Here is a 16,003-nt window from a genome sequence, read left to right as displayed (position 1 = left end):
CACTATAAATGCCGGAAGAAACATCAAAGAAGCGCTTCGCAGGAGGCTCCAGAGCACTGATGATGTCTCCTAGCCAGGGGACGAAACGTTTGCAACAAAAACTTCCAGCTCGGCGAACAGAACCACTGCAACAAGCACCTGAGCTACAAATCTTCGCACAAACTTTGAGTTCTGATTGTTATTAGTCATACGGCCAATGCCAATCAAAGTGTCATATTGTAGTGCGCATGTTTTTCCAGGGGATGAGTTTAGTGCAGATCATGTACTTGTCACACAATTCTACATCTTTCTTTAAATTGTTCTAATAATATTCTCTCATGGCCCAAACTTTACAAACACTGTTTTCTGTTTCAGGGGTATATTATTTGAATGACTGCGTCAGGCAGAAAACATCAGCAGTCAGTGCATTACACTGTTGAGCCAGGAGTTTCATCCTTAAGTCATCACACTTCCTGCTGCATGCATCCTGAGAGATTTTCACAAAGGTTTTATAAGTCAAAGAAACGTCTTTTAAGTTATTGACCACTTCGGCATGACGTTCTGCGCAATGCATGCAGGTCGTGAAATGGAGACATGTTGCTGTTAGCTGTATGAGGGCCTGGAAACTTTCAGAAACTCCCAGGAGCATCTCCACAGGAGCCTGGTCTACTTTAATGCCCTTCTGGCAAGCAGACATCAGTTTTCCACTTTCAATATATAATTTCTCCTTTACTGATGAAGTAAGTATTGCACATTCTTACTCAATATGACTTTCTCTGGGGAATTCTTTCAGCACATTGAGTAGCTCCATGATATTGTTCCGTATCAGATGGAACCCATTCGGCATGCTATATCATTCAGCCTTGAATTGTGACAGAATGGAGCCTTCAAGCTTTGGTGTAAGATCAGTTTTAGGAAAATCAAAGGAGCAACTGGTAAGCATGGATTTCTCACTTTGCCCAGTAAATGTGGTGAGGTATTGAGAGAGGTGGTTTTCTGAATCAGGTGGGGTGGTCTTTGGTGAACACTGCCGTATGGAATATGCTAAATCTTTGCTTTCGTCATTAACATCAGTACCCTGTGCTCGAAAACGATTCCAATATACTATCTTACAGCTACACGTGTCCTTGTCACTCATTGGGAGCTGTTCATCTATTTCCTTATCCAAGTCAGTTGTGAGGATAGCTTGAACTCTGGAGTCAACATTCAAACTGTGTTTATTTTTTATTTGTTGGAGACAGCTCAGTTTGGTGGAGGGACATTCATTTTGCTGAGTTGCAGTGGCAGATTCCTGAATGGTTGAGTTGTCTACTTCATAAAGCTGCCTTGGTGTATTTGTCAGTGAAGATATTTCCTGAGGAAGGTTTCTATCTTGAGGGCAAATTATCAATGTACTGATCTCAGTTATACTTGCCTCAGTCTGGTTAGAGATCTGTTCTGTTTTTGATAAGTCATCTTTCGAGCTGTCTTCTGCAGGCTCCGTGTTGCACTCAGAAATGTTAAGAGACCTCACTGTGCAAGTTTCAATCTTTGGTTCTAAGTGTGGTGATTTTAAATGTTTAAACATGCCGAATGTCTGAAAGGAGACTCGGTTTAAATTCAGACGTAACCTGGATATGTCAAGGGATCTTTGCTTTTTTTGTCTGTCTTAGATGAGTTCCTCCTGCTGGAGATTTCCTCTTCCAGAACTGAGTTTTCTGTCAGTGCTGTCAGATCTTCTGTAGACACCACAGAATACATCCGTGAAGTTATAGTGCCATCATCATTTTGGTAACATGATCTTCTTCTTTGACTATTTTTAATCACTTCTTCAGAGATGAACATATTTTCCTTGGAGTTTACTTGATATAAAGTTTGCCTGAATGCAGTTCCACTTTGATCCTTGTTCATCTACTGAGCATGTTCATCTCCCATTTCTAGGACTGTGTTGTTTTTGACAATTGCTTCACCTTGCCCTTTGTCTTTCATGCTAATTGTGTTTGTTGTTCATCAGTGCAAGACACAGTGGTAACATTATGCATCTCATCTTCTGTTAGATTCTGTGAGTATGCATGAGCAAGCTCTAGAATTACTCCTGAAGGACTTGAACACTCCTCCACATTGGTGCAGTCACCTCCAGGCAGCTGAGCTTTAAGAGAAATGTTTAATTTTTCTCCTGCTTTAGTCTCTGTATGAGAAGCACATTCCTCTCTCATGCCTGAATCACATGGGTAACGTCTGACTGAAACTGGAGTAATGACTGGTATTGTTTCTGTGGCTGACTTTGTTTCCATGGTATCTGGCTCCATTTCCATTAAATCTGATTGGACCTTTTTATTGGCACAGGTGGAAATGGATGTTAATGGACCAATAGGCTTAGTTTCCAACAAGGCAGGTTCATTTTCGATACTTGTCAAAGAAGAAAGAGTATTCCATCGATGCATTTTTGTCTTAACATGTTTCTTTTCATTACAACGCATACGATCTCCATGTTTGTTTGAATGACTCTGCAATTGAACAGCTTTTACATCATATATGTCATCAGATGCAAAATGTCTTTTTCCTGTGGTTGTGTATTTTATTTCTTCTGGTTTACCTTTGATGCATTCAACAGATTTGATGTCCGGTCCTGTGCCAAAAAGACTTGGACTTATCTGCACATTTTGTTTTGCTTCAATCCCCTTAATTTTGGCAGACTCCAACTCTACCAAGAAAACAAAAGAAAATATTTAATTTGTTGACATATTGTTTATCCTTTCTCCAAACATCAAACAACAGTGACTATTCTGCTAGTTAACAGAGCAGTTTAATTTTCATCTACATGACTCTTAGCATATACATGTAATCACTGGCCTCTATTGTTAATTGATTTTCAACCTGTATTGAAATAAGTTCTTGAATATACCCATAGAGCTATACAAAGAAGAACTGCCTATCTTAAATAAAATGAATTGAATATTGGATAAGGAGCAAAACCTCAAGTTTCTATCTTCCTTTCTATTTTATGATCAGCGTATCAAATGTATTTTTTGTACTGGAGTTGCCCCTTGAAATGATTTATTCCAGTGATTCTAGGGGCACATTAGGGTGAATTTTTATAAGTGGATTTTTCAATGGAACAATGATTCATTGGTTAAATGCTTGTGCCCTTGCCAGTATTGTGCCTCAATGGGAAGATATTCCAAAATCACAAATGTACTCTTGTTCTGCAACCATACCTAGAATATCATGCTGCTAAATGTCCACTATCCTGACAATAGTTACAACACTATCTTCCTACATAGTCTACAGGTTCAGCTCTCTTTGAGACAGTAGACTGAACTAGGGTTTGGCTGCTTGGCAACAAGGAATGTTACACGGTTAATGACAATTTCAGCTGCTCAACAACATGTCATTTCTTTTTTTTTCAATGAAAGCTATGTTGCAGTTAGGAGCCAACCACTAATGTCACAAGGAAATGGCACTTCTGCTTGCTCTGCTTAGGTTCAACAGGTCAAGCTTTGCTAGAATGTTGCTGTGATTCATGATGGCCGACTCCCTCCTTCACAATTTGGACAGTTGTAGATCTAGGAGAAAGGAGGGACTGCAGATGCTGGAGATCAGAGTCAAGGATGTAGTGCTGGAAAAGTACAGCACATCAGGCAGCATCCGAGGAGCAGGAGAATCGACGTTTTGGGCATAAGCCCTCCATCATGTGCCCAGGTCCTGATGGACTTTATTCAAGAATATTAAAAGAAATGACTAGTCAGAGTGTGATGCAGGAAAATGTAAAATAACCATTTGTAAGTAACTTCCATCTATCAGATCTTTAAAATTAAAATTAATACATCCCAGCATCATGTTTGAATACATTAGTGTCTCTAATTTGGATGTTGGTAATTCGGGGACCTCCCTTCCACCCCACCCCCCAACACACAGTGAGATAGTTGTTGCCTTAGTTTTAATTATCTATATTTCCTGAGATTCAGGAAAAATTCTATTAAACTGGAAGACAGTTAATTGTAATTTCTTTACTCAAAATGGGAGGAGAGCAGGAAGCAGGGAATGACAGGCTTAACATCAGGGAAAATGTCAGAAGTTATAAAGAAGTTATAACAGGCCACTTGGATAAACTCTCAATAATCAGGTAGCATCAACGTGGTTTTGTGAATGGGAAATCACATTTAACCAATCTATTAGAGTTCTTTGAGGAAGGAACATGTCCCATGGATAAAAGGGAACTGATGAATGTATTGTATTTCGATTTCCAGAAGGATAAGTGTCTGTCAAGACCACAGCTCAGAATATCAACAATACTGGGGACATTTTTAGTCCTTATTTCCAAAATCTGTGTTTTTAAAAAGACTACAATTACTGAGATCAAATGACAGCAGATATAAATGTAAAGATTAACTGACTAAGATTTAGTGTGGGATTGATGGGATAGGACAGCAAATGGAGTAAAAGAACAGACTGAACTGTGATCTTTTGTGAGTACGACGATAATGGGAGGAAACCAAGTCACTCATGCAAACTACAGACACGTTTTGTGTTTCTCCTTGAAAATAATGTACAAGGACAGGAATGAAGTCGCCAGTTTGAACTCTACAATAGTGGACTAGTGGTACTGAAGGCCTTTCTGTGGACCAGCATTCAGGCATTACTGGGCTGTGAGGGTCACAATTGAAGAACTATGCCATTGTCACCCTTGTTGCTTGTAAAGGAATTTTCTTACTCGAAATGCTCCAAGTCAGCTAACCGAACATTGAAACAGAGATCCCTCTCTGCTGCAAACTGCTTAAAAAAGAAATCAGGACAAAGGAGCTTCAATCAGCCTGCAAACGCACAATTCTCGAAAAAATATATTCAATTACCAATATCAACATTACCAGTCACAACATTCAACTGCCTGCTCTTCATGAACAATGCTAGAACAATGTTTTCTTAATTATCATTCTTTTATTACACTGTGTGTGGGGGGAGGGAGGGGGGAGGTGGAAGGGAGGTCCCCGAATTACGAACATCCAAATTAGAGACACTAATGTATTCAAACATGATGCCGGGATGTATTAATTTTAATTTTAAAGATCTGATAGATGGAAGTTACTTACAAATGGCTATTTTACATTTTGATTACACTATTGTCTTGAAGTGTCAGGAATTACTGTGCTGTCTTACATGTTTTGCACTCATATGCTGCCTTGTTTATGATCATGTAGTTTGCACCAGTCCTTGTGGCACTCCACTGGTCACAGACCTCCAGTCTGAAAAACAACCCTCCACCACCACCCTCTTGTTTTGTACCTTTGAGCCAGTTCTGTATCCAAATGGCTAGTTCTCCCTGTATTCCGTGAGACTAAACCTTGCTCACCAGTCTCCATTGGGAACGTTGTCGAATGCCTTACTGAGGTCCATATAGATCACATCTACCACTCTGCCCTCATCAATCCTCTTTGTTACTTCTTCAAAAAACTCAATCAAGTTTGTGAGACATGATATCCCACACACAAAGCCATATTGACTTTACCTAATCAGCCCTTGCCTTTCCAAATGCATGTAAATCCTGTCCCTCAGGATTCTCTCCAACAACTTGCCCACCACTGAGGTCAGGCTTACTGGTCTATAGTTCCCTGGCTTGTCTTTACCGCCCTTCTTAAACAGTGGCACCACGTTTGCCAACCTTCAGTCTTCCGGCACCTCACTTGTGACTATCGATGATACAAATATCTCAGCAAGAGGCCCAGCAATCACTTCCCTAGCTTTCCAGCGTTCGAGGGTACACCTGATCAGGTCCTGGGGACTTAGCCACTTTTATGCATTTAAGACATTCAGCACCTCCTCCTCTGTACAATGGATGTTTTTTTTCAAGATGTCACCACCTATTTCCCCACATTCTATATCTTCCATGTCCTTCTCCACAGTAAACACTGATGCAAAATACTCACTTACTGTCTCCCCCATCTCCTGTGGTTCCACACATAGGGCTGCCTTGCTGATCTTTGAGAGATCCTATTCTCTCCCCAGTTACCCTTTTGTCCTTAACATATTTATAAAATCCCTTTATTCTCCTCTGTTTCCTTATCCTTATACTCCCATCACCTTACAAAAAAGTAAAAGAGCCTTTACTTTAATTGTTTCTGTACCTGCATGATAACTTTCTGAGTTCCATGCACCAGTACACCCAAGTCTCTCTATACACGAATATTCAAACATTTTATAGATTTACTTTGCCATTCTTATCACGGAATCACAGAATTGTCATGGTACAGATGGATACCCAATTGGCCCATTGAGTCTGCACTGGATGTCTGAGCGTTTTTATCCTAGTGTCAGACTCCTGCCTATTCTCCATAATGCCGCACATTTGTTTTCAATTTAAATAATTGTTCAATGCCCTCTCGAACATTTTAATTCACTTTCCCTCCATCACACTTCCAGGCAGTGCATTCCAGATCCTAACTATGTGCTGCATGAATTTCATTTTTCTCACTTTGCATTTGCTTTTTTTGCAAAATGCCTTAAAGGTGTACCCTCTGGTTCTCAATCCCTTTAAGAGCAGGCACAAGTTTCTCCCTGTCTATTCTGTACACACCACTCACAATTTCCAAAACTTCTATCAAATCTCCCAACAGCCTTCTCCTCTCCAGCAAAACAGTCTCAACCTCTCGGATCTATCTTCACAGCTGAAATTTCTCATCACTGAAACTATTCTCATAGGCCTTTCTGTACTCTGTCCAATGCATTCATATCCTTCTAAAAGTGTGGCACCCAGAACTGTATGCCATCCTCCAAATGAGATATAACCAGTATCCTGTATAGGTTCAGAATAGCCTCCCTGCTCTTGACCCCTATATCTGTATTAATGAAGACCCGATTACTGCATACTTCATAAACAGCTCTTTCTACTTGTCATGGCTCCATTAATGAATTATGCAGACAAACAACTGGTTCTTTCTGCTCCTGCAGACATTAAAAATCGTATCTCTTATAGAATCACAGTCATAGAGATGTACAGCAAGGAAACAAACCTTTGGTCCAACTCGTCCATGCCGACCAGATATCCCAACCCAATCTTTCCACTACTTCCTCTGGCAGTTCATTCCATACATGTACCACCCTCTGCGTGAAAAAGTTGTCCCTTAGGTCTCTTTTATATCTTTCCCCTCTCATCCTAAACCTATGCCCTCTAGTTCTGGACTCCCCCACCAGGGAAAAAACTTTGTCTATTTATCCTATTATGCCTCTCATGATTTTGTAAACCTCTATAAGGTCACTCCTCAGCCTCCGCTGCTCCAGGGAAAACAGCCCCAGCCTATTCAGCCTCTCCCTATAGCTCAAAATCTCCAACCCTGGCAACATTCTTGTAAATCATTTCTGAACCCTTTCAAGTTTCACCACATCTTTCCGATAGGAAGGAGATCTTATATTGTCTGCCCATTTCTTTCCTACCAAACTGCACCACCCACACCTTTCTACATTGAATTTATCTGCCCTAAATGCCCACGTCACTAAGTTGTCAATGTTTTCTGAACTGTCTTCTTACATCTATAATTCTTCTGAATTTTGTAACATCTGCAAGCTTTGAAAATATCTCCTGCAACAAAAATCCCCAGTGTCAACCAAAGGGGAGCATTATTGTAAACCTCACTCTAGATGAAAAATATCCATCAGCCATTACTCTGTTTTCTGTCACTCAATCAAGAATAAAATGGACAGCAGTAATCACATCCTCAAGAAGCTTTAATAAATTAATTAAACCATTTCCTTTTCATAAAACCATGTTGGTGCTGTCTTATCCTTTTATATTGTTCTAAATGCATTATTAAGACTTCCTTAATGATAGTTTCCAACATTTTCCCAGCAACTGTTGTCAGGATAACTACCCTGTTCTCCCTCTCCCTTCTTTCTTGAAGAGCAATGTTACATTTGCCTACTTCTAATATGCTGGACTGGTGTTTTTAAAATGGAATTTTGCAAAATCATAACTTTTGCACCCACTATCTCTATAGCTACCTCTTTTGAAATCCCAGGATGTAGATCAAGAGAGTTTAGGATTTGTTAGCTTTTAGTCTCTTAAGTTTCTCTAATTCATTTCCTCCACTAATATTAATCACTTTTACATTCCTCACCCTTGTTAGCTCCTTGATTAATCAACAGTTCTCCTATATATTTGTGTAGTCTACTGTGAAGATGGGTACAAATAATAATTTCTCCTGTCTCTTCCTCCAAGGGACCAACATTTATTTTAGCCACCCTCTTCCTTTCTTCACAAATTTAAAAACTTTTCAGATTTTCTTTTAAATTCCTGGTTAGTTCATTTTCCTGTTCCTTTTACACTTCTCGCCTGGCTTTTGATCACCCAGTTTTTTTTCTAAACACTCCCAACTCTCAGCCTTTCAACTATTCTTTACAACCTTATAAACTTATCCCATTCACTGATCAACTACTACCATTGGTCTCCTTTTTACTATCAATGATGTGGAGGTGCCAGTGTTGGACTGGGGTGTACAAAGTTAAAAATCACACAACACCAGGTTATAGTCCAACAGGTTTAATTGGAAGCACTAGCTTTCGGAGCGACGCTCCTTCATCAGGTGGTTGTGATGAACCATCTGATGAAGGAGCAGCGTTCCAAAAGCTAGTGCTTCCAAATAAACCTGTTGGACTTTAACACACTGTTGTGTGATTTTTAACTTTTACTATCAACTCTCTTTTCAAAGACATTACTGAATCTTCCTCCACCACCACCAACTGCATATTAAGGTTTTCCATGTTCTCTTCTGTTACTTCACCAGTCATTTTAAATTCGAGTCCTCAGGTTCTCCATTCCTCCTCTGATTTTTTTGTATCTGCCCTGTCTAGATCGCTCTTCCTTTCAACATCACTTCTCGAAGGTGAACAGTCTCACTTGTACAACCCTGCTGATCAAATTTGAATCCCTTATACCTGAGACCAATCTTATAAATATTTCCTGCACCCTTTATCTCTTGAAAGCCATGATTACATCTATTTCCACCACACCTTCAGGTAACACGTTCTGGATCGAACACACTCACCATATAAAAATATTAAATCCATTACATGTCATCTGCCACATGTCTGTCCATTTCACAGCCATTTCATATCCTCTTAAAGCTTACACTGAAGTCTAAAATTTATCAAGAAAAACAGTGATCCTATTTTTTAACCATGGGAAACAGCAGTGATCACTTTCTCCCTCCAGTCCAAAAAGTGTAATTACTGCTACCCATTTAGAGTCCCTCAGACATTTCATTTTCATGTATTCCAAGGTTTTCAAATTTGACAGCAAACCTACTTTGGGATACCTTATCAAACCTGAAAATGTGTTGCTGGAAAAGCGCAGCAGGTCAGGCAGCATCCAAGGAACAGGAAATTCAACGTTTCGGACATAAGCCCTTCATCAGGGATCAGGATACCTTATCAAACACTTTATATACATTACGTTAACTGCATTACCCTCAACAATCCTCTTTATTCCCTCTTATACAAGTTATGTAAAAATTATCTGCCTTTAAACATACTGAATAGGCTGGGGCTATTTTCTCTGGAGCATTAGAAACTGAGGGTGATGTTATCAAAGTTTATAAAATCATGGTGGGCATGGATAGGTAAACAGACAAGAATTTTCCCCAGGGTTGTAGAGTCCAAACTGGAGGGCAGAGGCTTAAGGTGAGAGGGGAAAGACGTAAAAGGGACCTACTGGGCAATTTTGTCATGCAGCGGGTGGTGTGTGTATGGAATAAGCTGCCAGAGGAAGTGCTGGTACAATTGTAAGGCATTTGGATTGGTATATGAATGAAAAGGGTTTCGAGGGATATGGGCCAAGTGCTGGCAAATGGGACTAGATTAATTTAGGATAGCTGGTTGGCATGGACAAGTTGGACTGAACAGTCTGTTTCCGTGCTGTATTTCTCTATGCTCTAAATTGATGCTTGCTTTACATAACTCACACTTATCCTAGTACTGTTAATTCTGAGCCAGATTATAATTTCAAAAAAACTTTCCCACCACCAAAGTCAAACTGGCTCTCCATTAGGGAACATTGTTCTTATCCCCTTTTGTGAGGATCAAGGGCTGTTCTGGATTTTGGTTTTGGAAACTAAGCAGGGCAGATTCAAGAAGTATCAGCAGGAAAGTATTTCCATAATAGTGACCAGGATTTCACTAAACTGGTCTGGAAAATGATCAAAGGCATACCAAGGGTAAAAAGTTTTAATTTGGAGAAAAAAATTTTAGTGAATTCTTCTATTTTTAGTGAAGTATAATCTTCTTAAATTGCTTTATCTGTTTATTTCTTTAGAAACTGAATGACTTTACCAGGGATTAATTGTCTCGAGATTAAAAGCTTTGTAATTCTCAGATATGTCAATTACTTAAAATTGACTTTTTCAAATGAGCTCAACAATGAGACTAAATTGAATTTTTTCTGAAGATGCACTTTTTAACTTGTGGGGATGTCAATAATTTCATCATTGCCTGTTTAATTCAGATTCTTCACATCACTGGAACTCAGTACCTGTTCCTCATGTGTCATCACTAGTCAGGTATATAAAGGTGCATTGGTAACATGTAATAAGTGAATTAAAATAAACACAGAATATATTTTAATTATTCATCATTCTTAAGTATGTTTGAAAATGTGTTCAAATATATTTTGGATTTCATTTAATTTGTTGTATGGGGTAAATGGAAGCAAGTGGAAACCTGATTGTCATCTGTCAGACCTACCTGCTTCAGTTCCACTGAATTTGATGTCACCTGAACCTTCCACATGAGTAACCTTTTCAGCTGCATCGAAAAATTCGTCAGAGGGAGGAGCCAGAATCGGGATAGTGAGGACCTCACTGTATAAGTCCCCATCAATAGCAGGTGGTAACTCAGTGAGCAGGCCATGACTTGTCAAATTCCAAGACTTGTCCCCTTCTGCATAACTGTCATCCTCGTTCCTGGGGCACTGGTTGCAAACTTCTGCAGTGCATGGGTTCTCACTTTGGCTGAGGTCAGGAATAGAGCAAACCACCTTTGTAAAACATGCAAAGCATTTAGAAAGGGTCGAAGTAGAGGCTAAGGAGTCTGCTGAAGGTTGTTCAAAACTGTCTTTCAATTCCATGGTACAGTGCTTCTTTGTAACTGGCTCACCATCACTCTCTTCAGTGTTAGAATCTTTGTCATCATCTTCAGAAATCTCACCATGTGAGTGTGGAGCTGAAGTCTCCGTTTGCAGTTCGTCCATAGAGTCAGCAGAACAGCTTCTATCACAAAAGTCTCCTCCCTGACTTGTTGCTTCATCATTCAGATCAGACACATCCCCTGTGCTGCAACTGGTCTCTTCCTGGATATTCTCCCGTAAGCAGTCACTGTCTGTAGCCTCACTTTCCGAGTTCTCAATGTCCTCATTTTCTTCAGTCAGAGGCCCTATGAATCCATTTCTCAATTTGTGGATATCTATAGACTCAATGTCTGATGATGACTCTGAATCACTTAATCCTTGGGCTTCGTCACCTGCACAGTAAAAAAGTTACATCTAAGGTCAGATGAAAGAACCATCTAATATTTCTTTAAAAACTGAATTCTGCCATCTTAAAATGCCCTCCTGGAAATTAGGAATGGGCAATAAATGACATCCCATTAATGAATTACAAAAAATTATAAAAACTTCAATGATTAACTTCTATGCTCTTCCTTTCTGTTTAAGTTATTTATTTTGCTTGAAAATGTTTGTTTGGATAAGTTTCTTCACAAAAACAGGATATTCCTGTCTGCAAGGAGTTAGTTGAAGGAAATACCTGGGGTGGAGCCTTTAACTGTTAAAGTTTCAATATTGAAGTCATACCAATTGTACGTGTTCATTCAGCTTCAGGACACCACTCAAATACAGTGCCAGGCTATTACTCATGATTTAAAAGGAAAAGTAGTAACTTTTACAGTAAATAAAATTTGATATCCTATTTCTTGATCAATATTTCTGATTGAGACATTCCTTGAATAAGCTTTCAACACTTTCTAGATCCTATGGATACATATGATAAAATGTAAGTTCCTACATTCTGGAATTTTAACAAGACCTATCAGCAACTGAAACTCACCTAACTGGCATAAAGTCAGAGTGAGCAATGCCATTGGAAAATGTGAGTTGTGTCTCAACTGTGATTCACTCATCTCTCTCAGATCACTGCTACTGATATCATTCTGAGAGGGAAACGTGTTTAAACTGACATGAGTTTATTTTCTATCATAACTTCATTGCAAAGAGTCACTGTCTGAAAGTGATGCCAATAATCACAAACCTCGCTAGTGCTCCACAGAACTGATCAGTCTAATGGAAGGATTGGCATGGACATGAAAATTGTTACCATCCCTTAGGTACAACACCCACAGGAGCTGAACAGTCCGTTAACCTCGATATCTAATAATCTGCACACATCTCAAAGGGTCTGAGAGAAGAGTCCTCCTGTCCTTTACACTGTTTTTTCATACATTAATTCATGTGATGAGGGCATTGCTGGATGACCAACATTTATTGCCCATCCCCAATTGCCCTTGAGAGGATGGTGGGTGAGCTGCCTTTTATCTTTACTGACTGTGTGGATGATATGTCATAGCAGGAAATGTACACTGAGAAAAGGAACTGAGCCTTTACATCCAGGAAATTGACTGAACGGAAAGCGAAGAGAAGAGGTAGGGCTTTATGACTATGTAAGCACATCCTACTTGGGAACAGATGTGAGTCACTTGGACAATAAAGTCTTCTCTGCCAATCAATACAACCATAATTAATCTATTTGTGCTTTAAATTCCATTTCCCCACTTCCATGTGATAACCTTTCATTCTCCTGCTTAACAAATATTTATAAGGCAAAATACTTTTGCCTTAAAAAGGATTTAATGACCGCAGCCCCCAACAACCATCTGAAAGAAAAACACTCCTGAAGATTAGATTACTTACAGTGTGGAAACAGGCCCTTCGGCCCAACAAGTCCACACCGACCCGCCAAAGCGCAACCCACCCCTACATTTACCCGTTATCTAACACTACGGGCAATTTAGCATGGCCAATTCACCTGACCCGCACATCTTTGGACTGTGGGAGGAAACCAAAGCACCCGGAGGAAACCCGCACAGACACGGGGAGAACGTGCAAACTCCACACAGTCAGTCGCCTGAGTCGGGAATTGAACCCGGGTCTCAGGCGCTGTGAGACAGCAGTGCTAACCACTGTGCCACCGTGCCGCCCACTCATCTCTGCTCTAAAAGATTGTATTCTTTTAAAAACTGTGACCTCTAATTTTTGATTCACCCACAAGAGGACAGGCCATTTCCATTTCCAACTTGTCAAGGATTGCACTTCTAAACTCCAAAGGAAACAAGGCAGTCTGCCCAACCTTTTCTCATAAGACAACTTGCACATTCCAGGTATCAATCTCAGAAAGCTCCTCTGAACTGTTTTAAAAACATTTATGGTCTTCCTTAATCGAGAAGACCAAAACTACATGAAATATTAGAGCTGTACTGTCATCAATTCCCTGGATAATTGAAGCAAAATACCTTTATGTTTACATTCCATTAGCCTTCATAATTATGTGCTGCACATGCAAACTAACATTTTGTGAATCATGCACTATCACATATAGATATCTCTGCTCCTTGAAATGGTGCAGTTGTTCTTACTTTAAGTAATACTCTGCTTTATTTTTATTCTGCTTGCAAACTAAATAATTTTTCCACATTATACTACATTGGCCTAACTTTTGGGCGGGGGAAAAACAATGACTGCAGATGCTGGAAACCAGATTCTAGATTAGAGTGGTGCTGGAAAAGCGCAGCAGTTCAGGCGGCATCTGAGGAGCAGGAAAATCGATGTTTCGAGCAAAAGCCCTTCATCAGGCTTTTGCTCGAAACGTCGATTTTCCTGCTCCTGGGATGCTGCCTGAACTGCTGTGATTTTCCAGCACCACTCCAATCTAGAATCTAATTTTTGGGCGCTCATTCAATTGATTGACACCCATCTGAAAACTCCTTATGTCCTCTTCACAACATACTTCCTCGCCCATCTTTGAGTCATCTGCAAGTTTAGCTGCCATGGCTTTCCTCCCCATATCTAAATCATTGTTATAAATGCTGAGGCCCCAACACAGATTCTTCTGGGACTCATCATCCTGCCAATCAGAAAGAGAGCTTTTCAAACACATTCTCTCTTTCTGTCAGCCAGTCAATCTTCTAGATATTTTTAATTAACCTGCTCAGTGATGTTATTACACATCTCTGGAGCAGATGTGACTTGAACCCAGCCAATCTTCTATCAATTCAAGTATGTTAATATTTGGGTCCTATTTGGTGCAATAATCTTTTATATGGCACATCAAATCCCACTGAAAACCCAAGTATAGTATCTCTACAGGTTCCATTATCCAAAGCATAGGCTAACACTTCAAAGATTGACATAAATTGATTAAGCACGATTTCCCTTTCACAGAATAATGCTGATTCTTCCCAAATAGCTAGAGTTGCGTCCAGCTATAAGCTCCTCAATAATGATTCTAACACCTACCCTGTGACAAGTCAATTGTTTCCTCTTTCCCTCCCTTCTTGAATAATGACATAACATTTGCTACACTTCAGTCCAATAGAACCTTATCCAAATCTATGAAACTTTGGAAAATCAACATCAATGCTTCGACTTTCACATTGGTCCCTCTGTTTAAGAACCCAGGATGAAGTCCAAATGGGCCTGAAAGCCTGTCAGCCCAGAGGTCTACCTGTTGGCTTCATCACACTTCCCTCTTAATTGTAATTTCACCAGGTTTCTCTCTCCCTTTGATTTACAGCTATTACTAGAGTGTTTTTGTCTTTTCTATAGTGAAGACAGAAGCAAATATTTGTTTAATTCAACTGCCATTTATTTATTATATATTAATTTCTCCCCATTCTCACTATCAGGAGGACCACTCACCTTACTTAATCTTTTCCTTTCTAAATACTAGTAAAAACACATTATCTGTTCTTCCTTTTCTAGTTAGCATCCTCTCATACTCTAATTTCTTTCCCTTGATTCATCTTTTTGTCATTCTGTGCCATTCCTTATCTTCTGTCCAATATCTGATCTGCTAATCATATTATACTTCTTCCTTAATCTCAGTACCTTCCTTAAATTCTTAAGTTGGCCATAGATGGTTTGTTCTTCCTTTGCAACTTCTTTTTTACAGTAGGAATATATTTACTCTTAAATATATCTATTTTGAAATATCCCTTAAATATCTAACCTTTACTTCTATATCAGTCTGTTCCTGAACTTAGTGTCCCAGTTCATCTTAGGTGTGCAGTTTTCGAGCATACATAATTGCCCTTTTTAAATTATAAAATACTAGTCTCAGACCCACTCATCTCCCTTTAAAACTGGATAGGAGATTCAATCTACCTAGAGATGCCTTTTCTCTGTGGCCAATAATTAATCTTGTCACGTTGCACTACACCAAGTCTGGTACAACAGACCAAGATGCCAGGAGAAACCCCTTCCCTTTTTTCCAAATAGTAGACAGAATTATCTAAGCTTTCCCAAGTCTTAATGTTCAGCATCCAGTCAGTGAGAGAGTCTTCAAGTGTTACTTGAAACTGCAACTTTCACACAGGATGTAAAGGTTGCCACTTAACAAAAGCTGACATTAACCAAGGATTCAATCAGTATTCAGAACATCCTTGTCGGATTTGGAATGTTAACAAATGGCAGAGAAAACATAGTTCTGCCTGGGGGTAGTGACAATAGAAACAAAATTCACATTTGGAAGTTTGCTTTCAAAGATCAAAGAAAACTTACAGCCCAGGAACAGGCCCTTCGGCCCTCTAAGCCTGAGCCGATCCAAATCCACTGTCTAAATCTATCGCCCAATTCCTAAGCATCTATATCCCTCTGCTCCCCACCTACTCATACATCTGTCCAGATGCACCTTAAGTTAATCTACCGTGCCTGTCTCTACTACCTCTGCATTCCAGGCATCTATCACTCTCTGTGTTTCTTGGGCAAAAGTATGGCAGGAATAAAACTGGGATT

General features: G+C 39.6%; 1 protein-coding gene across 1 annotated transcript in view; it reads right to left on the bottom strand.

Moving 5' to 3' along the window:
- LOC132820004 (FERM and PDZ domain-containing protein 1-like) overlaps positions 1 to 16,003 on the bottom strand; it is a 139,368-nt gene that overhangs the window by 35,525 nt on the left and 87,840 nt on the right. The window contains exons 14-15 of the mRNA XM_060831933.1: positions 10,687 to 11,460; positions 2,555 to 2,662 (exon numbers count right to left, since the gene is read on the bottom strand). Coding sequence (XP_060687916.1) covers positions 2,555 to 2,662; positions 10,687 to 11,460 — 882 coding nt within the window. The remainder of the gene's footprint in view (positions 1 to 2,554; positions 2,663 to 10,686; positions 11,461 to 16,003) is intronic.

This window comes from Hemiscyllium ocellatum, chromosome 11 (assembly GCF_020745735.1).
Source record: "Hemiscyllium ocellatum isolate sHemOce1 chromosome 11, sHemOce1.pat.X.cur, whole genome shotgun sequence".
NCBI lineage: Eukaryota > Metazoa > Chordata > Chondrichthyes > Orectolobiformes > Hemiscylliidae > Hemiscyllium > Hemiscyllium ocellatum.
This window is presented reverse-complemented; position numbering and strand designations above follow the sequence as displayed.